The 27,201-nt window shown below is 41.8% G+C and overlaps 1 protein-coding gene across 2 annotated transcripts in view; it reads right to left on the bottom strand.

Moving 5' to 3' along the window:
• ablim1a (actin binding LIM protein 1a) overlaps window positions 1-22,898 on the bottom strand; it is a 34,585-nt gene extending 11,687 nt beyond the window's left edge. The window contains exons 1-6 of one of the 2 annotated variants that reach the window (XM_072391318.1): window positions 22,635-22,898; window positions 6,829-6,966; window positions 4,053-4,236; window positions 3,273-3,382; window positions 1,499-1,625; window positions 1,271-1,364 (exon numbers count right to left, since the gene is read on the bottom strand). In XM_072391318.1, the coding sequence (XP_072247419.1) occupies window positions 1,271-1,364; window positions 1,499-1,625; window positions 3,273-3,382; window positions 4,053-4,236; window positions 6,829-6,966; window positions 22,635-22,725 (744 nt within the window). In that variant the 5' untranslated portion in view covers window positions 22,726-22,898. The remainder of the gene's footprint in view (window positions 1-1,270; window positions 1,365-1,498; window positions 1,626-3,272; window positions 3,383-4,052; window positions 4,237-6,828; window positions 6,967-22,634) is intronic. The other variant, XM_072391317.1, reaches the window with a different exon arrangement.
• Window positions 22,899-27,201: the final 4,303 nt, after the last annotated feature.

Raw genomic sequence — 27,201 nt, 5'->3', positions numbered from 1 at the left:
CTTCTGCACGGATGGGACGATTTGCATGCAGAGCTCTCCATTATAAAGCCGTGGAGCAGTGACCGCGGATGATAAATACCCAAATCAAATATAGCCTGCTGTATAATAACCCTTAATAACATTTCAACATGCAAGTGGCCACTCAGAGATACGAAGCCACGGCCGAATATTTGCATTCTACATTTTACTACATAAAAAAGGTGTTGGAGAATGAATATTTCAGACTGTTTAATGCATCTCCAACCCAACTTGAATTTCCCTTTCAGTTATAATACAAATATTTGTGCTCTTCCTATTTCTTCTCTCTATAACTTTGATAGCTGCATTAATCATCCCTATATTAACCGACCAGTCATGCTGCCCTTCCAGAGGACCAGACAGTATTTGATCTGGGTCTTGGGTCACTGATTATTATCAGACAGACTGGTATGTCTTTGGCCCCACTGATCCACTGGCAGCAGCTCAGGGGTGAGATGCAGCACCCTTTTCCTATTGTCGTAAAGGCCTGCATTAGTGGTGGATTACAGTAAGCTTGCCTGGCTGCCTGACAGTGACATTTTCAAACCATTAAATGACACATAACTCAGTGTCTGATTGGATCACTGTCTGTAGTACAGACAGACTTGCAGTAGCTGGCGAGACTGAAGGAAGAGAACATCATGGATCTAAGTTTTTGTAACGTTTTACATAAACACAACTCACACAATGTTGATAAAACTTAAACACAGTTTCATAACAGTTGCATGACACACAGAGCAGATTAATGAATAATGATCACATCCTAAATGTCAGATCACATTAGCAGTTTATGCAATATTGATGTCATTTGTGGCAATGTCAGCTTGTGCGAGTGCGTATTTAGTTGGAAAGACCAAAAAAAGCTAAGAATTAATCTTCTAGTTGGATACAGTCATGTCAAAAGTCTGATTGGCACAGTGCTGAAAAGATTACAGCAGAGATTACCAAACTACATTTCACAATTATGCGGAATGAAGCATCCTGTGAACAGGAAGCAGAATGTTAGAATTGAGTATCAACATTTGCTCCTTCTGAATCTGTGGTAAATTTCCAAATCCAAGGTATTCAAATGTTTATCTATAACTTTTAAGAATTTACTTGCGGTCTTCAATTCAAGTGAAAGAACTTGGCGTTTTAAAACTCTTCCAGGCGTACCTTCAGAACGTTCGCATGAAATTCAAAGCTTAGTGATTAGTGATTTTTCAGCTGAAGCTTTTCAGATGGCATCTTTTGCTTTCTACGTGTGTCATACCTCCAACACCTTCCCTGTGATGAACTGGTGGCATGCCTCACACTGAACTCCAAAATGGATCTGATAGTCTTTCTCACAGTAGGGGGCGCCATCCCTGAGAGCGGAGATAGAGACATTTCCAAACCAGGATCCAAACTTTGAACATAAGACTTAATACACATGGTGTGAACATTATGCAAGCCTGAATCTGACCACCAAGTAGCTTGAAATCACAGCTAAGCTGCTTACTTGCTGATGTACTCCCCAGTCAGTACTTTGTTACAAGCTTTACACTTAAAGCAGCCCAAATGCCACTGTCTGTCCAAAGCAAGGAGAGCCTGGCCATTCTTAATGTCCCGACCACATCCCGCACAATCTGTGAAAGAAAAATGAGCTCAGTTTAAAAACACAAACACAGATATTCACGATGCAAGAAAATACTTTAAAAGAGCCTTTAATGAGTTCACCAGGGGATAAATGATTGCATGCAGAGTGAGATATCTTGTCTGCTCTGACCTCAAACACTAGATGGTGATAGAGGGAAGTCAGAGCAATACTCTGACAGCTGCCCCTTCCTATAATCTCTCAGCTCTGAAAGCTCCATCCATATCCAAGTAAGATCCTGAGGCTCTTTAAGTGCAAGAGGTTGGTTTCTAAACGAACAATCCTCCTGTCATCTATTTTTTAATTACTAAAGGCTGAAAGCAACACAGTCTACAGCAACCACAGGGGATGATAACTTCATAAGGCATAAAAAGGTTGGGCTGGTGACGTGTGTAGAATCAGCATGTCTTATTTATAGGTGACCTTGTCTAAAAGCTCTTCAAAAACGCCAACAGAGAGACCAGCAGGAGATGGGGGGGGCTTAGGAGATGGAAGAGGAAGGGTTTGAGGGCTGCATATTCCCTGCTCCAGAGGGAAGAAAATGCATGGCCATGCATTATTTAGCAAGGCCTGTTTTAGTCTTACTCAGAAAGGAGGGCCATGCATATGGAGAAGATGAGTTAGGCGTGGAGAATCTCACTGAAAGGTGCATTGCCATCATTCAATGTTCAAACATGATTAGGCTGTTGGGGGACATTATGAGATGCTGTGTGGAAATGGTCAGTTTTACACCAACGTAACATTTATCTTTACGTTTTTTTTATGCTTAATTTAAAAATAGGTAATTCTGGGAATCCCTCTTTGTGACTGAGAGTTGAATGAGAAGATTGAAAGAAGTCTGTTTCAATATGAAGTGGTGTGCTGTCTCTTTGAGGTTTTCCAAGTCTGATTGACGAGCGTATTGGCCAGAAATGGCAGATTGCACAGCAGCTCTTTCTTTGTTTGAGGCATGCCACACTAACCATTAAGCAGGCATTAGGCAATGTGTTTATTGTTAATTGTAGATAATTAAAAGACAAAAAGCCCAGAGTACACATAAAATATTTTAGACGTTTAGGAGCTGTCACTTTTGAACAAAACAATGGGGAGTTGTAACTTTGGCTGTGGCTTTTTTTACCCTCTAAACAAAAAGCTAAATACAGAACTGCAGGTTGGGGAATCCCCCACACAACCATAATAAACACACAACTTTAATAAAGACTGTTCAACAGAACCTAGCAATTTGAAGGTTTTTTTTGTCTCCACTGGAATTTAGTTAGAAGTTCTGGGATTGTACAAAGCTTGGCAGGGAAGCACCAGTTTCAAATGAACCCCCCTTTAACTGTCTGTTGCTTTATAAGAGGTTCGGTGTCTCATATTCATTTATTTTTTTCTTCATCTAAATGTATTCTAATGAGTGATCGAGATGACTGACATGGACCTTAGGAACTATTCTTTTGCCCAAATATCAGCTGTTAAATATGATGCATGTATCACATCTAAAGGCTACATTTGGCAGACTTTTTGTGTTTCTGAAACTTTTGAAATCCTAAGAACGAAACACTTTCAATTCTACTACAGATTTTCCAGCTCCAACCTTTTTTCTCCAACTTTTCTTTAGAACTGTAAACTCATCAGAAAATAAATCTAATATACTTACTGCTGGAGCCTATGATGTCCTTTGGTCCTGGAGACATGGGCTCGACACAGTACTGGCACAGGCAGTCCTTCCCGTTAAAGGTCACCCTGTCCCCGGCAGGGAACGGTCGTCTGGAAGACAACCAGCCAACAAAAGCATGAGCTGTCACCCCACGTCGAGTGTAACAGTTTATTAGTTGTGGTTTGCAGGTCGTCTGACGGGGGCCGCAGATGACAAGGGCCGTGATGGAAATGTGTGTCAACACTGTCCGCCTGAGGAGCCTATTTAGTCAGACGATCTACAGAAATGACACACAGCATCCTACTGTACACTGTCAAATGGAATTCCTGCCACCCTCAATTCTGTTTATCATGACAAATCGTTCTGTGTATAATTGTTACTGATTTGGAAGGCAACACACGCACGCACAAGAAGGCTGCAGAAAGAGGCAGTTGTGGTCATTTTGGACAGTATCGATAAATCCAAATAATTGAGAGTTGCGAAAAAAAACATGTCATCTGATTTAACTACTCGCACTATTTGAGGTGAACAGAAATGCTTCCATTACATTTTCTATTTAATTGCTCATAGTAAGTTATCATTGCACTTTGCAATCTTCCTTACTTGGTCAGACTCCTGTTTTCTCTCCTTTAAGACCAATACTTTCTTCAGATGTACACACATATTTGCTGCTTGTTGGAGCCATTTCAAATGTAACTGCAGTATTTCTACAATTCACATCAGTTACTGTAAGTCTGTTTCACTGTGATAGGATTGGCATGCCTGCAACGGGTATCTTACTTGCAGATGGTGCAGACGAAGCAGGCAGGATGGTAAGTCTTGCCCAGGGCAGTGACCACTTCTCCCTCAACAAAATCCCCACAGCCATTGCAGCGGGTGCCGTGCATGCGTTGGTAGTCCAGTGTGCACAGATACTCTCCATTCTTCATGAAGAAGCCCCCCTGTGCGAGGTCGCAGCCGCACACTGTACAGGACACACATTTTGCTCTCATTTACTGCTCTGCCCATTAAAACACATAAAGCCAGCTGACTCTTCCATGCATCAGTGGCTTTGTTAAGACTGTGTAATCCTGAGAGGCTTCACTGCGTGCGTGAAATGGATGTTGACCAAAAAGTTACTGAAAAATACATTTTAACAGCTCTGTGTGTTCCAGTAGGACATGTAATAAAAAATATTTCAATCAAAGGTGTTGACAGCTGCACAAATAGGAAAAAAAGTCTCCCTTTGATATGACTCTGCATTTAGGTCTCATGTCTATTAATCAGCATGACTACTGAACATTCTATTCATTGTGGTTTTAGTGGCCTACCACTCATTGCTGCAACAATTCTGCAATTGTTTAGCCACAGGAAATAGCCTTGATCTGTTCTTGAAGATAACTTGCTCAAAATACTATGTTACAGTGTTTGTCTCCAATGAGCTTCCTTCCATTCAAACATAACCTTGTCATCTAAGGTAACGTGAAGCATTAACAAAGGCAGAAATGCTAATTGAGAAGTATTTGGGTTCTTTAATGGTGGGAAATTGGACTTCATTACTGAGAATTTGACTCCAAGGAGTTGCTGCTGGATGAACACATGGTATCCAAAATGGACTTCAGTGGTCTCATGTTGTCAAGTAGAGGTCACAAAACCTCAAATAAATGACCTTGGTGAATCATGAAACATGCCAGTTTTTCATTTAGCACACTTTAAAAAAGATTTTATAATGTTTAGGCTGTAGACTATCACTTTTAAAGATGCTCAGATAACTTGTGCATTCGAGCAAAGACCAACATAAATGGTCTTAGTAAGGTGCAGGGTCACCATGTGCTTCCAGAAAAGCTTTCAGTGCACCTTGACATGAAATTATTCGGCATGAAGACTGATTCAAAAAGTCTTTGGAACCCCACTGGTGGATAAAACAACTTTCATTCAAACGGTATCCCCTAATTTCCCCTAAGAGAGCACTTCCCATCCAGCGAGAAAGGTTTGATCACAGGATAAAGGTGATCAGATAGGACAACTCTGCACTGATTCACAGTCACCCTTCCCTCTATAACCAAGACTTGAAATATTTCCCTATCAATTCCTAATACTAACTGGGAAAAAAGTATTATATTCAAACCACATTATTATCAGCTGCCCTGTGCAGTTCACCTTTCCAGCAGCACACAGTGAGCCTGGGAATTGAACAGTTTTTTGGAAATGCCACCTCTAAGAAGGAAAACATTTCGGTGCTACAGATAACTGCGTGCAATAATTCTAATGCAAAGAGTCACGCTTAATGCTGGAGATGAATGGCGCAGGTGAGGAAGAGAATCAGATTAAATTGCATTATGGCTCAGGGATGATGAGATTTGCTCGTGAGCTAACTAAGTCAGAAGAAAATAATTGGTGGGGATTTGGGGGCCTCGCTGCTTGATGTCCAGCCACCGCTACTTTTCATCAGACTCATGCCATTACATGAAATACCCTTTTGGAACCTTAATTAAGCTGTTTTATGAAATTGAAATGAAAATCAGTTCTGGTAACCTCAAAGTCTTCACATGTGTCCATTTAATTTAATGAGAAATGTGCAAAAAGGTTCTAGATGGGTTATTTCTGACATGGCATAGTATCAGCTGTCAATCATTATTAGTCAGCCTGTTGTACAAGAACAACAACGTGCATAAATTTAGACGAAGGACTAAGACGGTGGTTATTAAAGCTGTCCTCGTGTTCCTTTTGAGAGCCACAAACCACTTGTAAAGGACAGAATTAGGTACTAATCTGAGGGTTTGCTTGTGTTATTCTGAGCATTTGGTGAAGTAAGCTGAACCTTTAACAGTGCTCGAGTCACAGATTAACTATAAAAGTTCAGCAGGCCAGGTCAGGGTCACTGTGAGACTGCCTAGTCAGCTATGGGCTTCTACGCTGTAATTAGAACAACAATTAGATCACTGTAATAGCATTAAACACAAGTACATTATCACTGTCATGTGTCACGGAAGTCTGGATGAGTTGATTTGAAGAGTACAGATGAGTCATGCCACCATTTATACTCATTACGATGGCAAGTACCGTGTTGACTTAAGGAACTTGACTGCTTTTACTGATACTGTCATGCTGTGAGTCTTTTTAGTATTAGTGCCATCAGACTCTTCTTTATATTTGTGATTGCACTTCGGGAGTGTGGAGATAAATTCTGTTTTAACAAAACATGCAAAGTGTTGTTTGTCGTGTGTTGAATGAAAGGTACCAAACACCCTACGGTATCAAATTAGCAATGAATTTTAAAACCTCACACACCAGCTACGGATTTTCACACAACTCCCACATTTTCCTCACCTTTTTGGGAAAAAAAAGAAGCTAATTCAAACTGATCTTCAAACTGTAAACACATCTGACATTCACCTTCACTGTAATATTGAGAATGAAGGCTGAGTCATATCACAAGCAGTTAAAAGTGAAAAAGGTGAAAAGTCTTTTCACTACCACATAAAACGGTCTAATTACCCAGTTTATTCAGACTCTAAATTATGCACATATATCTGTGGTTACTTCATGATTCTTTTCATTTATCAACAGTGTGTACCTTTGCAGGTGAAGCACTTGAGGTGAAAGTGCTTGTTTTGCACCCGGAGCACCTCGCCCTTACATGGCTCCCCGCACTTGTAGCACTGAATCAGGGGCTTCTCTGTGGAGTGGTGGTGTGTGTCCTGTGCATGAGCCACTGCAAGAGATGATACATTAGCATTACTACTGAGCAGTAGTGTCGATGAGTCACTTTTTGTAACATTGCTACTTGTCAGAGAAAGGCATGAATCCAGAGTGTCTTCAGAGAAAAAGAATAACTGATCGGAGTCGGTCGGGGTAAAAACAGAAACGACTCTGAGCAGCACAACTTAGGGCTGAAGGCAAGAGAGCTTCTCAGGAGAGTTACAACCTATAAATAGCCTGTTTCGATTGATGAAGGACAGACACTTAAAATACTGAGGGGAACAGGGAAATGGCACAGTGTGATGCTATTGATAAAATCTGCTCTGTTAGTTAATTTAATGTGCTTACATCCTCAGACAAAAGCATGTGTTGGACTTATGCCCCATAAATTTTCAGTGATCATTTGATTTCATCATGTTTAAATAAAGTAGGTATGTTGACAAGATGTTAAATAAAACAAGAAGATTATTTAAATGATAATTTGGCTTATAAAGAAGTCCATTATTTGCATTGGATGTTAAGTGGAGAGATGGTGCTTCACTCAAGTAATGCCTCGTGATTACTGTGATTAAACATCTTACTCTCTTAAAGTGGTGAAAATAAATACATAAATAAATGGTAGGCAGCAAATATCATGTTGATATCTCCTACTATACTGCCAGTGTATAGGTACCAGAAAAAAGGGGGGGGAAACAATCAAAGGCAAGGAAGGCAGTTACTTAAAAAAGTATTCCATTTGGTGTTTTGACCTATATGCTGATGTCAGCATGCTAACAGGCTAATGTAAATATGTTAACCATATTAGCAATCCTACTGTCATGTGTTACCATGTTAACATCAGAAATTTAATTGTAAACAGTCATTTCAGCGGGTGCGATGGATAAGTCATTGGCTTGAAGAACTCATAGATATTAAAGCTTTAACTTAATGATTACAACATATGGAAAGTAAAAACCTTTCTTCACACATAATCTAAAACATAATGATTGGCTTGGTGTATTAAGAGTTAGTCAGTTGAAAGCAGCCTAAATTGCCAGAGTAAAACATACAGACTACAAATACAATCCCACTCAGTAATGAGTGATGCCCACTCTGCTTTTAGCCTTCTTCCATCATCCATGACACCTACCTGATTACTGGATTCTGCCTTTGCTAAAAGTTTTTTCTGTTAAGTTTGCCTCCATGGACTGACTGACCTGGTTTTAACCAGTGCTTTATCAATAAACCTGCCCATGCATTGGACTTTGCCTGCCAAAGTCTCCAGTATTTGAGTTACCATTCCATCTCCCAATAATAGATACAGAAGTGGCACAATACAAATATCCCATTTTTGAGGTTTGAGTTGTTTTAGAGCAGGTAAAAATCATTCTAACTACTAATAAGTACTGTACACAATCCCACTTGAGACAACAGAATGTCATTTTAATCTTTCTTTACAGCAGTGAAACAAATAGTTAAGATGACTCACACTGAACCAGCTGCCAAACATTACGTTCCTCAGAGTTGAAGCTTTGTTGTTTGCTTTTTTTACCATAATAAAAAGCCCATAAAAAAAAAATAGTGATCCAACATTACCGACTGCTCCAAGATTGATTATTATGAGCTATTCTCAGAAAAGGTTATGTAATCTTATAGGGAACTACAGCTCATAATTAACAGCATCGACACTGTAACAGTGGCAGGTGACAGGCTTTACAAGTCACAGCTTGTAAAAAAAAAAAAAAAAAAATCAAGCATATGGATGTTGTGTTGCCTTGAATAACTTGAAACTTTTTGAATATGACCCACAAAAAGTGCCAGACGTCACAAACCCACACATTTGGCACCTGAAACCTGTCCACATAGGTAACAGTTATGCTATTAGGCGTTCAATTTAACCCAAATTAATCCAAGTGTTATGTTATTCTGGCGTTAATGAGTTACTAGTGCCAAAATCAGGCTAATGTTGCTAACATGACAAAACACATCATTAAACTAGCTTACTTTTGATAGCATAGTTTATATTACTCTAGTTTCATTATCCTGCAAAGATTCTAGCATAATAATGATGTTTAGGTATTGGGACATACATTGTAATTATATAGAAAAAGGTTGTTATCAGCTTGTGTTATTTCTACAAGCAGCACTACTATCATCTTCAGTTCACTGATATGTCAGCCTGTAGCCCTTGTCGGTAGAAAGTTTGGTATTCCCTAACATGCACTCGCATAATCCCCTGCTACTGTATGGGAAGTAACTACTGCTGCAGTGCAGCACTGCACACAGCATATCAACTGTCTGATACCAGCAGATTATTTCACAGTCAGAAGCTTTAACCAGCATGACAGCTTTTTTCTCTCATCCTCTGATTTCCTTTCTCTACATACACACACATATGCATACCCTTACACAATGAAATACACAGGAAAGGATCTTTGGTCTTTCTGCTCTGCAATGAATCATTAATCTGAAAGGCTAAAATAAGACACCAGCAAAGGCACAGAAATAGCATCATGAACAATCAATGGTCTACTAAAGGGATTATTATTGATGACTTGGCCTAGCTTGCGTTCCATTTTTTCAGTCCATTTTTAATTTCATGAGATGGCTTTGATTGCACTAAAAATTGAAAAGAGTTGTTTTAATGAGACAATTCAACAGTCTCGGATTTCACTTCAGGGGGTTAAAATGTTATGTGACAATTCTTATCGATGCAATTACAACAGTGACGTCGGCTCTGTTCATAATTTGGAAAGGAAAGGTGCTGAGAGCAGTTGTGAGATAATGAAACACTGGGGAAGAAGAGGAAGATTTATCTGGAGGGATGCAGGAATGGAGGTGGGTTATGAGGGGAGGATCTGTCTCTCTGGTGTCTCTAATGTGATTAAACTCAGCAAGACAATGAGTCATCTCTGGGTGAACCAAACTGCTATGACAGTGAACTTAGTCTCAGCATCTCAGCGTGTGACATTCCACCTCCACAGAAAAGCACAGACCATCTGGGCGACTGCAAAAAATATCCAACCTAACAAGTCATTTCAAGCCTCGTGCACAGGCTGAAATGTCTTAAAAGACAGAATTCCTCATTTAAAAACTTGGATCCTGTTTCTTTAGTCTTGGCTATCATCTCTTTCAGTAATGATAACACTGTTGTTATTAGAATAATTAAGATCATGTATACTCTGTCATTAAGACTACACAAAACCAACAAAGCCTAATTCCATGAAACTTTGGCTGTATGGACAAATAAAGAACCAGTCTAATTATGGTGCAGATCCTTTTTCACTTTCTCTGAAATGTTTTAGGTTTTGCTTGGATTTAACCAAACAGTGACAGCAAGCACATTTTTCCAGCAAATAGTTTAAGCCATTGACATGGCATTGGCAACTTTATTCATGTAGCACATTTCATTGCATGTAAGCCCAATGTACTGAGGAAAGACAACCACACATAAGCACACAAATTACACAGGAAGATACAGTACAGGTCCACATACACACAGTCATACATGCAGTTATTAATTGCAGGCTTGTGAGAAGAGGAATGCTTAGTTTTGAATGTAGACAAAGATCGGCAGGTAGTTTGTTCCAGAGATATGCACCAGAGTAACTGGAAGCACTCTCTGCAGAGTTTAACTCTGGTTTAACTTTGGGAACCACTAAAGGACCTGCATCTGATGACCTGAGAGATCTCATTGGGTTATACGCAATGAGCGGGTTAGAGACGTATTCGGGGGCTAAATCATTTAGTGCTTTGTGGACTAGTAAGAGGATTTTAAAGGTGATTCTGTATTGAACAAGTAGCCATTGGAGGGACTTTAGTACTGGAGTGACATGTTCAAAGTTCTGTGTTTGTGTAGGAACTCTGGCTGCTGTTTTGTAAATGAGTTGAATGCCTCTGAAACTGTACTTATGCTAGTATTTACAGGTGTATCATTTAAGGGCCCAAGAAAGTTGGGTTGTTTTAAAGTTTAGGAGCATTAGAACCGGACACAAAACTGCAGGTCTGTAAATGTAAATGTTCAGCACTGAGTTACATGAAAACTGCAGTTGGATCGCTCATTGCATGCTCAATCAAAATGTACTTTCACAGTATTTGCAAAAGTGAATTGCGATGCAGTATTTGATACTTTATTCTTAGCCCCAGTCGGTCAATGACTGGTTCTCAGAGTTGGGTCATTTAGGGGCTTTCATGTAAAAAAATGTGAAGAATTTAAATTTCACAATTTTTTCATTGAATGGAGGCTAGCCCAGAAAGAGAATGCATAGTGTTTTAGTGCATTACGATCAGATATGTGAGTGAAATACAGCTAAAGTAAAGCAGCTGTGAACCTAAATGAAATATATAATCCTCAACACATTGTTCATCTCTAAACAAATCCATATTCACTGAATAAATAGGAACCCACAGCATATAAAGGTAAAAATACCAAATTATTAGATCTTAGCTGCTTTGGCGGAGTCCACTCAACCCTCCATCAATCTCTCACTCGGAAAGTACACATATTAAACAAACAAACAAAAACCTGAGTTCTAAATGTTCAAATAATTAAGCATTACAGAGATTTGTGAAACTTCTTCATTTCAGATTCTAATTATTTACAGGAGTAACTCCAAAAGTGTTGACAACATTGTAAGGCAGTCACTACAAAACGTGTTACCGCAACATGAGTGAAGTTGGATGCACGGCTGACATTTTTCCTTCTCCTTTTTCTTTGGATTTTGCCTCAACCAGCTCATGAGAGAAAATGTTTTGCTTTTAAATGTTTGGTGGAGTCTGGGATTCGGAACGGTGCTGGTGGATAGTAGTGTTAAGACTAATAGCTCTTTTTGTTAAACCCTTCACATCACACCATCGTTGCACCAGGGCTGGTCTAACAACGTTAAATGTACATATTTGTTAAGATGCCAACAGTTTACTTTTGATCCGGTTTGTGTCTCTGACTCACTATTTTTAACATTACAGAGTGTCAGCGGGGGACGACCCAGCATGGAAAAGTCAACACTGCTAACGTCATAACAGTTTGACAAGAATCCAAGACAGATGTTTGGATCCCGAGTGCAGAGGAGCTAAAAGTTGAGGTTTGGATGGGAAGTGTTTTTCCAGTCAGAGTGCAGCGTTCAGCTGAGCAGTGGCCGCGGAGAGGCGGAGAGGCAAAATGAAGCAGAGATGGAGACTCCACATGCTGTTTTATAAAACTCAAAGGCATCAAGATGAAATATGAAATATGAGCACAAAGGACTGCGATTGTGGCATTTACTAGTGTTCAAAATCAGGACTTCTGGAACCTCAATAACATGGATTTGAAGTAGATCTATTAGTGAGTCTTCAGCAGTTGGTGTGATAGTAGCAAAATGGCGCTTGATTTGCTAGAATGCACGTTATATAATAGCATAAATAAGTTAGCAAGCGTTAAATGAAGCAAGCTCATCATGGAGCAACTTACTGTGAAATATAGAGTTGTACAATTTTTCCAACTGCTGCTCACATTCCTCATTCTGGGCTGTATGTGTTGGCAGTGCTGACAGAGTGATCTGTCCTGCCTCATCACCAGAGGATAAAGTGACTGATATGAGCCTAAACACACAATGAACACACACACACACTCTCACATATACATAGCCATGCTACCGAGGGAACAATATCAGCAGAGCATCCCAAAGCCAGGCCCACAGAAAAGGGGGCTGCTCTTTTCACCCCCATATTCAACCCCCCCCCAACCTATTTAAGCTGAGCCTTGCTGCGTTGGCAATAATAAAGACTGCAGATGATACTCAGGAGGGAAGTAAGAAAGGCCATGTTGAATCCCCCGAGGACAGATTTTTCTGGAACACATGCCCTGGCCCCAATGGTAAATAACAATGGATTGTGGCTATTGACAGAGAGTGCAGGATTTGCTGAGGAAGCTTTACACTATGCTGTTTTCATTTCCTGTCATGAACCTGGAGGAATGCAAAGCCATGATGGAAGTTTAGAAGGGTAATTCAATGAAACAACACATAGGAGATGAAAAGATCGAATGAAATATTTAACAGCTCTTTTCTTTTGTTACGGTAAGAGTCACAGGGGAAGCCAAAAACACGCATGAGCACGCGCCTGAGCGTGTTAGGCTGTGTATGACAACAAAACATGAAGCACAAAGGAAAGGACCAAGGCAGTCATCTCCACTCCTGGTGTTCACACCAATACTTTGGGCTTTAGATGGGCCTTCTTCATAGACAATCACACAGACTCTTCTGATCCCCACAGCCATCAAGTCCAACCACTTAGGGATGAAATATTCCACAGGGAGTCTGAACTTTGAGAAACATCAAAGGGCCAAAAAAATATGCCAACCATGACACCCTAATTAGTAACTGGGTGTGTATGTGTGCGAGTGTGTGTTTGGGGGAAGGGCAGTGGAACAGTTTATCACCCAGACATAACAAGAAGCTCTTAACCCCTCCCTCCCATGAATATGTATGGCCGAATCCAGTCCCACAACCAGCACCCCAGACAAAGCACTTCAAACATGGGCCACAAATTGTGTGCGAGTGTGGGGGCCGTATCAGCCTCTACCAGACCCCCCCACCAACCACTGAACAACTAATCCTCAGAGACCTGAGCTTTGAATAATGATCTGCTCTCAATGGTTGAACACCACAGTGCAGAGCATTAGTTCTTGGCAGGTACACAATAATAATAATAATGACCTGATAAACAGAGAGAGACTTCCAGTGCTGCTACTTATCTGAGATGAGACAATGGTGGCTTCATGAACTGCAGAAGCAGTTGCGTGTAGAGGTGGAGCTGATGAAGGCCTTGGCTTTTTGCCCCTGGATGAAAACCCGTAAAGGCCCCACGCTCCTGTGTCGTATTTCCTCTGATAATGAAACTGATTGACACCAGACAGAGAGGATGTTTGTTACCACTCGTGTTGTTCTAGCCTGTCGCTGACATGACAGGACACTTATCTCATCTGTATAATCTGGTCCTGTGTGCCAGCTGTACAAACAGTAAGTGTGTGTCTATGAGAGTGCCTGCTGCATTGATGTCTGCGAGAGGGTTTAGCTCCTTTTTCAGGGGGCAGACACGGGCAAGCTTCAAAGATGAGGCACCACTGCAGTTGTCTGCAGCACTCTGCGAAAAAGCACAGGAGGCAGCTACAAACGCACTTGACATCAGACTTTCAGATTGTGAAAGCAAGAGACTGCTGAGGGGCAATGAATATGTGTTGATGATTATCAGTGGCCCAGAGTAGCAGGGTCTCAACTTGATGCTGAGACAATGACAATAAATGAATCAATTAGTCCCGCTGAGGAACTCAGAGGCACATTAAAATCAAGATTTGTCTACCCAAGGTACGAACAGCCCCAATACATTACAAACTGTTCCATAGGTATTCTTGGCTTTGAAATTAGGGCAGCAGCCTGCAAGCAGACAAATGCTAACACTGCAATCAAATGACTCATGATTCATCATTCTGAGCATCCAGTACAATTCAATTGGGTCAGCTGTGCATCCTGATGGTACAGAGCCCACCTGGCCTCAGACAGGTGCATTATGAGGTCCCTGGAGGATAAACTATAAATATTTTGGGTCACGAAAGCATCCACGTAGGTTCCATGTAGCTTGTGTAGAGAAATAATCAGCTAGAGGCCTCAAACTGTGGAGAAGCATTCTCCCACCAAAAAATCCATCCCAAGAGTCACCAGCCGAGACGGCTGGCACAGTCCATGGAAAACTTTCACAAGGATTATGGGTGATGAACATGTGGCAGCCAGAGGTTACAGAAGTTTTGCCAGCACATGGACGCAATGGCAGCGGCATGGCATTTCTTTGTGGCCAGTCGGATCCACATCAAGGGAACAACTCCGGAGCTGGACACCGCCTAAAGCCACCAGTGGGCTGTCAGATACAGAAACAAACCTACACTCTGATATTTGTCAGAAAATATCTGTAAACACTTTTTTTCTTTGGAGATGGCAATGTTTTTAGACAACAGACAGAAACACGAAATGCGCCTATGCAGAACACAAAATGTGTTTGTCTTTGAAGGCTGGAGGACAAACCCAAGAAGAATAAACTGAAACATGGAGATACTCAACTCAACTAACACATTTTGTACATGAAGCATGTATAACGTAATCACTTATTTTTCATAATTAATGGCTTTTACAATCTTTTCCAGTCTGTTTAATATACAGTGAAAAGCTGATGTTATACTTTGGTTTTCCAGTTGTAGTCGTGAAGTCTCAATATGCAAAGGTCTAGCTTTAAGCCTTATACAAAAGCCACACCAGTTTAATTTGATTTAGATATTTTACTTTCACTTCAGTCTGTGGCGGAAATTAGTCTCCAAAACTTCTCTTTAACAGCATTCTGAACAGCAGATTAGAATGGAAAACTGCATGTACATTCCTGTTTGCTGTGAGTCTTACTGACAAACAATGGTCAACCTCGCGACCACATGGCTCGGTAAATTGCAGGCAACGTTAACGTCTCCGAACGATGACCCCTGGGTTTCCCTAATTCATCCCACCCAGCTGGGCGACCCCAGTTTTGGGCGGAAACAGTCATCTTTTTCTTTTAACAGGACACCATGAATGGGGGCCACGGCTCACAACAATGGAGTGTACCTTTTAGATGGTCGCCATGACAACAGCTGCAGACAGAGTGTGAGGGAGAGAGAAAGACAGAGAGTGCAGGTCCGTGGCTCTGCGCAGTGTGCCTCCCCACACGAGTGCTCCACTTTTCCTCTCTACACGTTAACGTTTATTCAGCTTCCATCCAAAGGCGGGCTGTTTACTCTAAAAACTATCACATAATGGCTGTAAAGGTCTGACGTTTAGTGTCAGGCTGCTATACAGCAAGCCAGATGCTTTGTTTCTGTACACATTTACATAAAGCCTGACGCTGCCAAATTAGTCAGACTCCTGGCCAAGCAGCAACTAAAGGGCGTAGCATGTTCAAGTCAGCTACTCTGAGAGAATATGTGGACGTGTTGAAAATGCATTTAGAATGTGCCCCATTCATAAGCAACACTCAACCACATAAAGAAATCCCTAACCATGTTAACATGATGTCTACATCTCTAAAAATAATCAAGTCAGATAATAAGACTTCAGTCCATTTAAATCTAATTCAAGTCAGAGACAGGACGGCACATCCAGGTGTCCATGCTGCACATCCACACCAACTGCAGACAGTCAACAGCATGACAGGCAAAACAAATCCCCTGAAAACACATTCACAAAAAACACACACGCACGCACGACTGCTTTTTCTACCTTTTTCTTTGACCATGACCATTGGAATCCAGGTATAGCTGCACCAGAAAACGCTCTGAGAATCAGCTGTCAGGAGAACAGGAGCAGCTAGATCCTTTTTTCAGTCGAGACCGAAGGGCTAAAAAAGAGAGCCAAGACGCCAGAGAAAGACAGAGGGAGACGTGTAGGTGCTGCTGAGCTCTCCTCCCAAAAACACAGCTTCAGCGTGGGGTTTGCCTCCCGACTGCCTGCTTTCCTCCCATTCCTCTCCACCTCCTCCCACTCTTCCCTCCTCCACCCCTCCTGCTCCCTCTCTCAGCCCCTCTGTTGTGTCAGCCGCCTCCTCATTGCAGCAACCAGGTGGCTGCTGCTACTGCTGTTTCTGTGTGACCAAAGCCCAGAATAACCAAAATGCTGCCATTTAAAAATAATATATTGCAGCAAAAAAAAATGTAAAAGGTTAAAGTCACACAAACTTGTGAGGATAAACTTGTACAGGAAAAGTTCTTCTCTGTATCTTTTAAAATTGACAACATAGATATTTCTAATGAATCAGGCTGACTAAATTTCCAGTTTACAACATGTGGTAAGATGTGAATTTAGAGAGAAACCTCAACAAAGACTTTGAATTCTTTTAATGCAGTATTTAACTTGTCACACGAAGACAAAAAGAGTATTTGACTGATTCTGAATGTATTCAGTACTTGTAATGGAGTCAGTTATATCAATCCCACAAGTTTACATGGACCACACATGTCCAACATCTGTCTTAGAGGATGTTTCGGTGTAAATATGAACAAATGCAACTGTGTAATAATGAAATAAAATAATAAAAGCATAAAGTGGAAAGGGATCACGAGCCCCTGTCCCCCTTTATTCCTGTATCCTGACCACCATATTTCCAACGCTCTTTACTCTGCCATCATGGATTGGACCACACTCATTTTCAATTCGGCCTTCATGTTGATATCAAATACACGCATGGAAAGTTGTATGACTGTTTCTGATATGGTTGTGATGTTATCTCACTGACAACATCGGCATATCCACAGATTAATATGAAATTAAACCAGAGAACATCTTTAGATAAGATCACATCAGCCGTGATGCCAATGAGTTCTTGAACCACATCCATCATGGAAAATATTAAATGTTGTCAACACCAGATAATACATATGGGGGAGGGGGTCCCAATCACATAACAAATAAAAAAAGGCCGGAGGACATGATTGTGAATTGCTTCCCTTTTCTGACTCCATGTTAACATGAAATCAACATTTCAATCATACATCTGTTAGGTTTTGGGACTGTATCCTGCACAGTTACGACATTGTCTCACCGAAATAAACAAATAAAACTGTTAGTTGTATTTTCTGCTAAACAGGGTCTCACCTGGAGTTCTGTTGCGATTGACAGCTTTTACTATGACCACACACAAACACACACCAATTTACAAGCTGAGAGATATAAGAGCGTCACCATTGCGAGCATTCTAAAGATGGACCTGATTATCATACAGCTTCACCTTAAGTTTGACCCTTGTTGGTTCAATATCCTACTAACCACCTAAGGTCATGAGAGGGCAGGGGATGGCATCTAAGGTGATGGGACTTACTGTGATCTCTTGCATGAGCTTTGTAATATCTTGAGTGGATCATTTGGAATCCAATTATACAGAGTACAGGAGGGCACATTTGTTTCTGAGCAGGATCGGCAACACCAGCTCTTATATCATCTGTCACTTTTATGACCATGTGAAAAACAAACATCGCTCATCGGCCCTACGGCCCATCACACTTCTGTCAGGTGCTGCCAAATAAACAGCATCCCATCTGCTATGGAAATGAACATTCCGATAAATGTAAATCTCAAGAGAAACTGATCATGACCAGTGCTAAATATTATGGCTGTTGTTTGCTCCCTGAGGATGAAATCATTTCAATTCAGTCTTTGTGGACACTTAAGAAAATATGACTTCACCACAAAGGTCAGTTATGTTTCACACGTGTGAATGCATGGTCTGTAACAGAACAGTTACAGATTCATCTGAGCCCATTTATGGCTGAAGAGGAGGAACTCAGTTCTCAGCAGCATCACCTCTATAACTGCTGATGCAGGCATCACCTCATGCATGCAAAATGCTGTCACCCGCTGTAATGAAAACTGTGCCACCTTCTGGATACCCAGAAATGTGCATCTGTTATAAGAAGACTTTTTCTTCTCATCTGGCTATGGAGACGTGCCAGTTGGGCAAATGGTAAAAGAATGCTCGGTGGAAATTTCTCATGCACTCCACCCTTTTTTATTATGGGGACAGGGAAATGTGTGTGCAATGACTTGAGCAGCTTAGTAAATGTCTGGCCGGTCATGAAACGAGCCGACAATTGAGATTTACAGTGCAGCCACTAACTGCAAACACAAACATATCCTGTTACTGCGAAGGACATTCATTCCACATAGAAATCGCTAAGAGTAGCAAAGCGTATTATCCATGGATGAGAGCTTTCTACTGTATTTGCCTCACCTATGGATGCTTGTTTTCTAACAGGCCATCATTAGCCCGATCAGTGAAGTCCCGCTTGATCCTCATAACCGTGCTAACCACGCATTGTTTGGACGTAGCATGATCAACTCAACGAGAGTAATACATGCAACTGGATTTATGGCTTCAGACTGAGACCTTTAGTATAAGCCAAACTGGCAGTACAGTACATGAGGTCACATGTACAGTAAACACTAGTGCCTTGTGTGGACACGCTGCACAGCTAACCCTGAGCTTAAAATTAGAATCGTGGGATGCAACAGTCACAGATACACATGCACACAAAGAGATGTTTATCTGGACACCTGGTGCATGTGTGATGGTTTGTGGAATTTTAAAGAATAGATAAATAACCTGGATGAACTGCTCAACTCCTTATGTGCACAAACCTAACTCTCTATCCCGGGATAATAACAGATACTTCACCAGCTTGCTTCTATTTTAGGATGGGTTACAAAACAGCAAACACCTTTTAAACAGCAACCCCGTACAGCCAGGTGCATTATCGCTCCTGTTCTTTAGCTACTCTGAATACACAGAAATATGATTTCATAACGGCCAAATAGCATTATTTTTAGAGTATTTCAGGTATTTACTGCCCACAACCCACAGAAAGCCAAGGTTTGCTGAGTTGAATCTGATGTTTCTTTGAAGTACCATCAAACCTCTGTGTTTGACCTCTGAGTGTTAGCAATTTAGAAAGCAGGATTAGCGGCGCTCGCATACAAAAAACAATCGACTCATGAATTAAAGCAGAACTGTTATGATATGATATGGAGAAAGAAAACACGCTGTGGCTGCATAAAATCATAGCTATTGTTCCTTTAGGAGTGCTTTTCACGGATACTGACAGCAGCTGTCAAATGAGACCTTTGAAACCTTTGATCTCGGGTCAGTTTGCAGACCAAAGCTGCCATGAAGCTGGAATATTAGTTAAACTCAGACTTCAGCTCCAAAAAAGAAAGAGTTGCTTATGTTTGGGTTATCTAAAGACAACTAAGTGCCAAGCAATGATGATTTTCATATTGAGTATAGCATGCAGGCATAGAACGAGTAAAATCTGGAAATCTCGACTTGTCCCCATGCCCATGTTGTAATCCTGATGTAAGCCAGCTTGTTGCTTAATATTGCTTGGCAAAATGCAGCAAGTCTTTCATTTACATATGGGTTTGCATTACATAATCATAGATGAGGCAGTAATTAATTTCCTGACTCTCCTAACATCTCCAGTGAGACTTTTTTTTCTTTATGTTGAGTAATTGTTGCAGCTCTCACAAATGAGCACAGGTCAGACATGATAAGTGTACAGAGGTGCAATCACTAACTGTCGTCCGAGTTAGATAAAGTGATCTCTGACCAGCGATTGATCAGTTCATTTTCAGACACCCACTCACCCAAAGTGCAAAAGAGGACACAGTACAGTATTAACAAACACCTGCAAAGGGGGAAACAGCTAAGAAGATGGAAGGAGATCGAGGAAAAAAGTACAGGGTGTCTAGAGGTAGAAATAAGTACTTAATACTTATTTCAATGAGCAGTTTTTGTTGCTCAACGATTATCAGACGATCCATATAGTTGACTGATGTCACAGTTACAGGTCAGCCACAGCTGGGATGCACACTGATAGGAGGATAAATGAATGCTGCAGGCAGATAATAAAGTAGATCTTTACACTCGTCCTACCTGCTGTGACATCGTTCACTCTCTCACTTAGAAAATAGTCATTTGGGTTGAGGAATGGGAGCTGCTCCATGTACTGTTTTGGAATGAGGTACAGGACTTCTGCCACATGCCCATCCTCGATGATGGACATACGCTTGACAGAGCTCTTGCGTTTCACTCGGACGCGGTTAACACGGTTGAAGCTCTGACTGCGGCTGGAGCTGCACAGCTTGCCAAGGCTGTTGAGATTGGGTAGAGTGGGCATGGTGCCCTGCTCTCCTTCAACCGTCCCACAACACTGCAGGTAAAAGTCGGCCAGCGTCGGGCTCAGACTCCCTCCAAAATTCTTCCACACGTGGTCATCTCGGATGGAGGGGCATTTACGAAGAGAAGCAGAGCTCAGTGAAACTTCATATCATTAAATCACGAAAATGTCCAGTGAGGCCATCAGCTGAAAGTCCCCTTGTTCGAATCCCACTTCACATGTGCAGCAGATGCAAGATGAAGCATCTCTGCTGCAGGTGGAGCAGAGTGAGACGTAGAGAAAGGAGATTACACTATGAGTGTCTTCAGCCCAACCAGCCCGGTAACTTAAGCAGCTTAGGGCTGACGTTGAGCCTGATTATCTTCTGGGTGGGGTTAAGTTAGTCTGTGTCAGGTTCACACACCATTCAGTAGGAGTCACACTGCCTGATTCATGTGCATCCCGATCACTTACATGTTGAGAGAAGAGTGGAGAATCTGTCAGAACTTTCAAAAAGCAGCAACAAAAACACTGTCTTTCTGTATTGTACATGACGACCCTGTGAAGGACTGGCAACCAGTCCAGGGTGGACCTGGCCTCTCACAAAGTTGCAGGTAAGCTCCAGTCCCCCTGCGACCCTGAACTGGATTAAGCAGATATAGGAAATGGATGGATAAAAAAGTAAGATGCGTTCTTGTGTGAATTAATCTAAGAACAGATGAATCGGTGTGCACCTTTAAAGTGATCCAAACATACAGTCAGTGTAGAGCGGCTTGATAGCATGCCAGTCCTTGAAGAGGTCAACAACCAGCAAGGTTATTTCAGCATCCAGCAGTGCAGAAACGCCTTGTTAATCATCAATAGCAGCATTCACATGTAAAGATGCAGCATCTGTATCAGCCTTGGGGTCCAAATGCCAGCAGTTGTTCTCCATTATCCAGTGAAATTGCATGTGGCAGAAATAGGATTTTAGTGGATGGAACTCGGTAAGAAGGCATGTTCTGGGTTTTTAATCTACAAATTGGGGTAAAATATTAGTTTCTGCCAAGTTCATGTTAGTTTCTGCTAAGACTCCCAGCATGTTTCACAGCAGAGAATGTGTGTTTTGAATTAGGCACATTTTGACTCAATGACATGTCCAAGTGGGAGGTGAAAACATTGATAATGTCCAGATGACGCAGAGGGAGAGTTTGGGAAATCTCCATCAAAACAAGATAACCCTCAGAGATGTTTTGAGTCATAAGAAAGAAAACATTTCACATTTTTGGATAGAAATTACATCAGCCATGGCTAAGATGGGACTGCCTCTTCTAAAACATATCTATCAACAGCTCAGATAAAACAGAAAATCCATCCTGATCAAACAGATAAGGCTAGTGGAAGTGTTTTCTTCCATTAATGGAATTAGATTAAAACAGACGTGATGAAAAGCATATAGCAGACAGTGACAAAGCACAAAATATCATTTTAGTCTGGAGATGCTTGGCCAGGCCTGCACTTCAAACTGAATGGATTTCCTCCTTTGTCTTTGAGGGTGAACAGACAACGTAGCAGGAGTTATGCTATCTGACTTTACTACTATTTACATTAGAGCACTACTTCTCTAATTAGCATCTGCTTACAACCACATCTTCATTCATCATTTCAGAAAAGCTACAATTTCACCCCAGAGAATAGACAAATTGTGATGGTGAGGAATAGGCAAGGAGCCGTGCGGTCTTCCACCCCACACATGCAGACACATGTACCTGAGAGTAGCTGAGGACACAGCGCTCTGCTGCAGTGAGGCAGTACCCTCCAGTTGTCATCCCCTGTGTTGTAGCTTCGCTACAAATCAACACAAACACGTTCAGAAAATAACTGGTCTCCCTCCGCGTTTCAAATCCCCATCTCACACAGGATGCCTCTCAAACATTCATAAATACCATCTACCCTTTCTCCATCCTGATCTATCCTCGGCCAACCCCCCCCCTCTGCTTTCTTCTTCATCTTCCCCCCAATCTTACCATCCAGTCCGAAGCAGGAGGTGATTCTTTGGGCGTAGTTGCAGAGCCCATCGTAGCCTGGCTGCTGCCTCACTGTATTCTTCTCCCCCATCTCTACACACTCCCACACACACCGTCCCGTCCGGCAGTGCTTTCACTCGTTCCACTGCTCGTCAATTATTCAGGCTTTTGCCAGGACACATGCATGCGCACGCACCCCGACACTCTTCTACGCACATCCAAACACACAGAGACAAAAGTGCTGAGGCAGAGGGTCGTGCTGTGTTGCAGTATGAGCAAGCCCTCTCCAGTTGGTAGAAAAAGGGGGAGGCATCAGATTGGGTTACTGCAGAACGGAGCCATGCCTCCCTTTTTTTATCCACCATTGATCATCCAGATTACACTGCAGTGTAACAGGTACGGTGTGCAGGATGTACTACCTCTATTCAGGGAAAGGGCGGGGCAGTTGAGGAAGTCAGAAAAGGCCAAAACCATAGATTTGCCAGGTATGGAATGGCAAGTCACTGAAGGCCATCCAGGCTTTAAAGTGATTACTTTCAAATCTGATTACCAGAAAAACACAACAGTCATGAAATAAGGAAGCATGGCCTCCTTTGCGGTGACGTTAACACCAATTTCTTACAGTTGACCAACTTTTTATGACTTTCATTCATGCTACATGTAGCAATACCTAGTAGGATGGATTAGCAAAGACAATATTTCAACATTCAAACCTTATGGTAATCTGGCTCATGTTGTAAAGATTCAGAAAAGAAAAAATCTAACGAAAGCAGAAAAAACAAACTGTCTTACAATGCCTTCAAAGATGTTAATGTTAATGACGTGCCGACTTGTAAGAGGAATAGCATACAGCAGAAAGAACACCCGGCAAGAACCACTATGCTGTTTTACAACTCTGTAGTGGAGCAAAGTGCGTAATGAGTGGTTTAATGGAGCAACGTGAACAATTCTCCCACACATGACTGGCCAGCCTAAACAGTAAAGAACAAATTGTAACAGCCAACTTATAAAAGTAAATGAGAATGGTGTGCTAACACTGTGGTTGGGCTCTGAGCTTTCCAGAGAATGTACCGCAGGGAGGGAAATATGATCACTCATATGCTACTACAAAGATGACCTTCAATAATGCACTTAAGCCTGCGTTGCTCCGGCTGAATTCCTTAATGGCCATCAATAGCGCCCTCATAAACAGCAGCTCCCAGGTAGGAATGACAACCATAATGGTTTTATGAGAAAGAAAGAAATAAACTTAAGAGATTCAAGACAAAAAATAAATAAATAAATGAAGAGGAGATAGAGTGAGATGGGAAAAGCCCAGACATCATGCCCCCAGGGGTGGGTTAACTAATGGAAATCCATCACTACCGAGGTCCAAGGTAAGAGCCGATGGCCTTGTGCTGATAACAGTAGGAAGGGAGGCGGGGTAGAGGCGGCTGTAAGACTGGAAGCAAAGTAATGGCGCTGATGCTCGCTGGACAAATGCAGGAGGGGCTGGTGATAAGAAACGCGTACTGAAAGGGGAAGTGGAGTAATTTGACACTTTTTTTTTTATTTCCTGTCTTTCTGTTTGAAAGAAATCAATCATCAAACACGTTTCAGTTCTTGAGAATCGTCCAAACTTGCACGAAAACATGCAGTGGGAAGGCCTATGGAAAACATGACCCCTATAGAAAATAAACAGCAAGTTCTGCGGCATGTGAAAATCAGTCAGTTTGGAGGATTTAGAAGAGGGAAACACAGAGCTCAAGTTCCAATCACCTTCGGCAGTACGGAGCTGGAAGCTTGCACGGGGAAGCGGGCCGTCACACCAATCCATTCCTAAAGGGTGCCAGAGTCAGGGCAAATTAAAAAAATCTAATAATTCCTAAAGTTACTGTCAAAGCTTTATCATAACATATTACCCCCATATAACTTTTGAAAAACGAGACAAAAATGCAGTAGCAGTGTGGGGGGAAAAAACTGGAAGGTGTGCTTCAGATCATACAAATGAGTGCTCAATGACCGCAAGCTGTCCAGGTCCTATGGTCACAAAACAAGCCCAAATCATCACCTCTCCACCACCATGCTTGACAGTTGGTTTGGGGTGTTTGTGCTAATCACTTTGTTTGGGTTTCTCCAAGTGTGATCCTGTGCATTACGATCAAACATCTTCACTTTGATCTAATCTGTCGAGAGGACATTGGGTTTTTTTCAGCAGTTTCTCTGGGCATTGCAGAGTCAGACTTTGGGGCAAACTCTCCGAGACATCCAGTCCTTAGAAGAATGGCAACTGCCTTGAATGTTTTCCACTTGCGAATAATCTTTATCAGCGCAGAATGGTGGACTCAAAATTGTTTGGAAATGAACTTATATGAACGGCAGCAACAGCTGCCTCTCTCAGGTTGTTAGAGATATCTTTCCTCCTTGGTATTGTGTTAACACACTCCTCCTGAAGGCTCCAGACCAGCAAACTGACAAAACTTCTGGTTTTATAGAGGTGCTCACACTCGTTGGTGATCAGTTAATCAGATGCATTTGATTAGCAGCATCTGGCTGCATCTTCCTATAGAAGCAGTAAAGGTGGACTTATTTTTTGCATTTCAGCTTAGTTTTTGATGAATTCGTAATGACACAGTGTGATATGTCACATTTTGTCAAAATGAGATTGTATTTTGACTAAGTTTAAAAGCAAGGCCCAGCTAATTTTTCATTATGCCCTAACACATAAAAGCTTAGAACTGAAAGAGGGTGTGCTTTCCTTTTTACATGAAGTAGCTTCTTCTTTCATTATTAAACAGTCTTTTTCTCAATTTAGGTCTGCAGGATACAGGGGGAAAAAATTGCTATTTCGGCCAAAGCTGCATAACCCAAACATGTGACACTAAAGGTGTGTCTAATTAATCTGTAACAGAAAATAACATCACACTTATCTAAATTACACAGATAATGAGCACTTCACTACCCTACACTTTTTTTATTCTACCCAACATACAGTGCTGGGTAGTTACTTCCCATGAACAATGATTGGCGGTTTGCAGGGGCTTAAGCGTGCTGATCAGATCTACAGTATGTACCAGTGGGGCTGTGGAGCAGTGGGCTCTGAGCTTCATCGATCTCCACCAGCAGACACAGAGGGCAGATCCAGTAGGCCACATCCTTAATGGAAAGAGTTCAAAGCCATCTTGCTACTCAGGCTCAGCCATGCAGACCCTGAGGGAGAGTGATGTGCCTCTGCACAGAGAGCTCCTTTACAAAAGGCTGCTGTTTCACTCGATAACCAAATCAAATCCATCATGTCAAATCCAACAGCAAATTTAATAGAATAACCTTGGGTCATATCAGTATTGCAACTTCTTTGCTTTTTTTTTTTTCATCCAGCTTTCCATCAGTCAGACAGACCATGAGATCACATCCAGCAGAACAGCTGGAGTCACCACATCAGCACAAACAGATGGGAGCTCACATAATCCACCTGAGCTTCGCCTACACTGCAGGTGTGTCATCTGATCTGGACTCAGCGAGTAGGCTCAGCCTTACATAGCTTTATTAAACAGGTGCAACAAATCACAGCATGCATTTCTGCGCCCCCCCCAACACACGTAGAAAAAGTGGTACTATTTTAATCACCCGTCCTCACCACTTAAGCAGATAAGGTGATTATCAAATTTCCAAATTTCACTGCCCTCTTATCAACACTGTGCAGCTTTTAAGTAATGAGACACGTTATCCCTCATTGAAGATAAGCTCCCCTAGAAATATATATATGCTTTTTTTTTTAAAAGAAATCTTTAAAATAAAAGAAGGTTCACCATCACCACGTCTGGGGATCATCAAAAAAAGAAAGAAAAAGAGAATAATCATTTTCCCAGGATTTCTCTTGACATCATTGGAATAAGTTGCAGACTCTGGGGAAGGCTGCAGCAGCACCGGTGTAACCTACTTACATTATCAGGGTTACAGTCACAGCCAAATTCTCCCGACGACGCGAAAGCACTCTCTTCTCCATCAACCATCCTAGAGCCAGGATCCCCCCCCCCCCCCCCTTCCCTCCAAAATTTTTTTTTTTACGGGACTCTTTTTTTTCTAACTCTGTATGTATTGTCATGAAGGCTTCTGCGGCAAAAGATACTCACCTCTAGCAGACATGCCGGGTAGGTAGAGCCTCTTTTTCTGTGCGAGATTAACAGTAGAAGAAGCCCCGGCGCAGCTATGAAGAAGGCGGGGGGACAGACCGGCGAGTCTGATTATATCTATGCGTTAATTTTTTTTTTGCCTGTGGTTTAATGGGATTAAACGAGGGGAAACATACTGCTACATCTAGTTGACCAGACTAGCATACGCGATGGAGAGAGCGCTTTCCAGCGACAGGGCGTGTCCTGGAACAGACATGCACCCCTTTTAATTCTCCAACAACTTTTCTGACCATATTTGAGCGTAATATCGCAGAATTACTGAGTTACAAACGAAATCGTTCTTTGAATTCCTTGCCTGCCGCTCCCGTCGGTTCACCGTGAAAGCGGATCGGCTGTTCTCTGTCTGGGATGACTGCGCTCTTCTGGAATCTGTAGTTGGGCTAAATCACAAAGTT

This window comes from Leuresthes tenuis, unplaced genomic scaffold, assembly GCF_036924035.1.
Source record: "Leuresthes tenuis unplaced genomic scaffold, fLeuTen1.0.hap1 SCAF_8, whole genome shotgun sequence".
Taxonomy (NCBI): Eukaryota; Metazoa; Chordata; class Actinopteri; order Atheriniformes; family Atherinopsidae; genus Leuresthes; species Leuresthes tenuis.
This window is presented reverse-complemented; position numbering and strand designations above follow the sequence as displayed.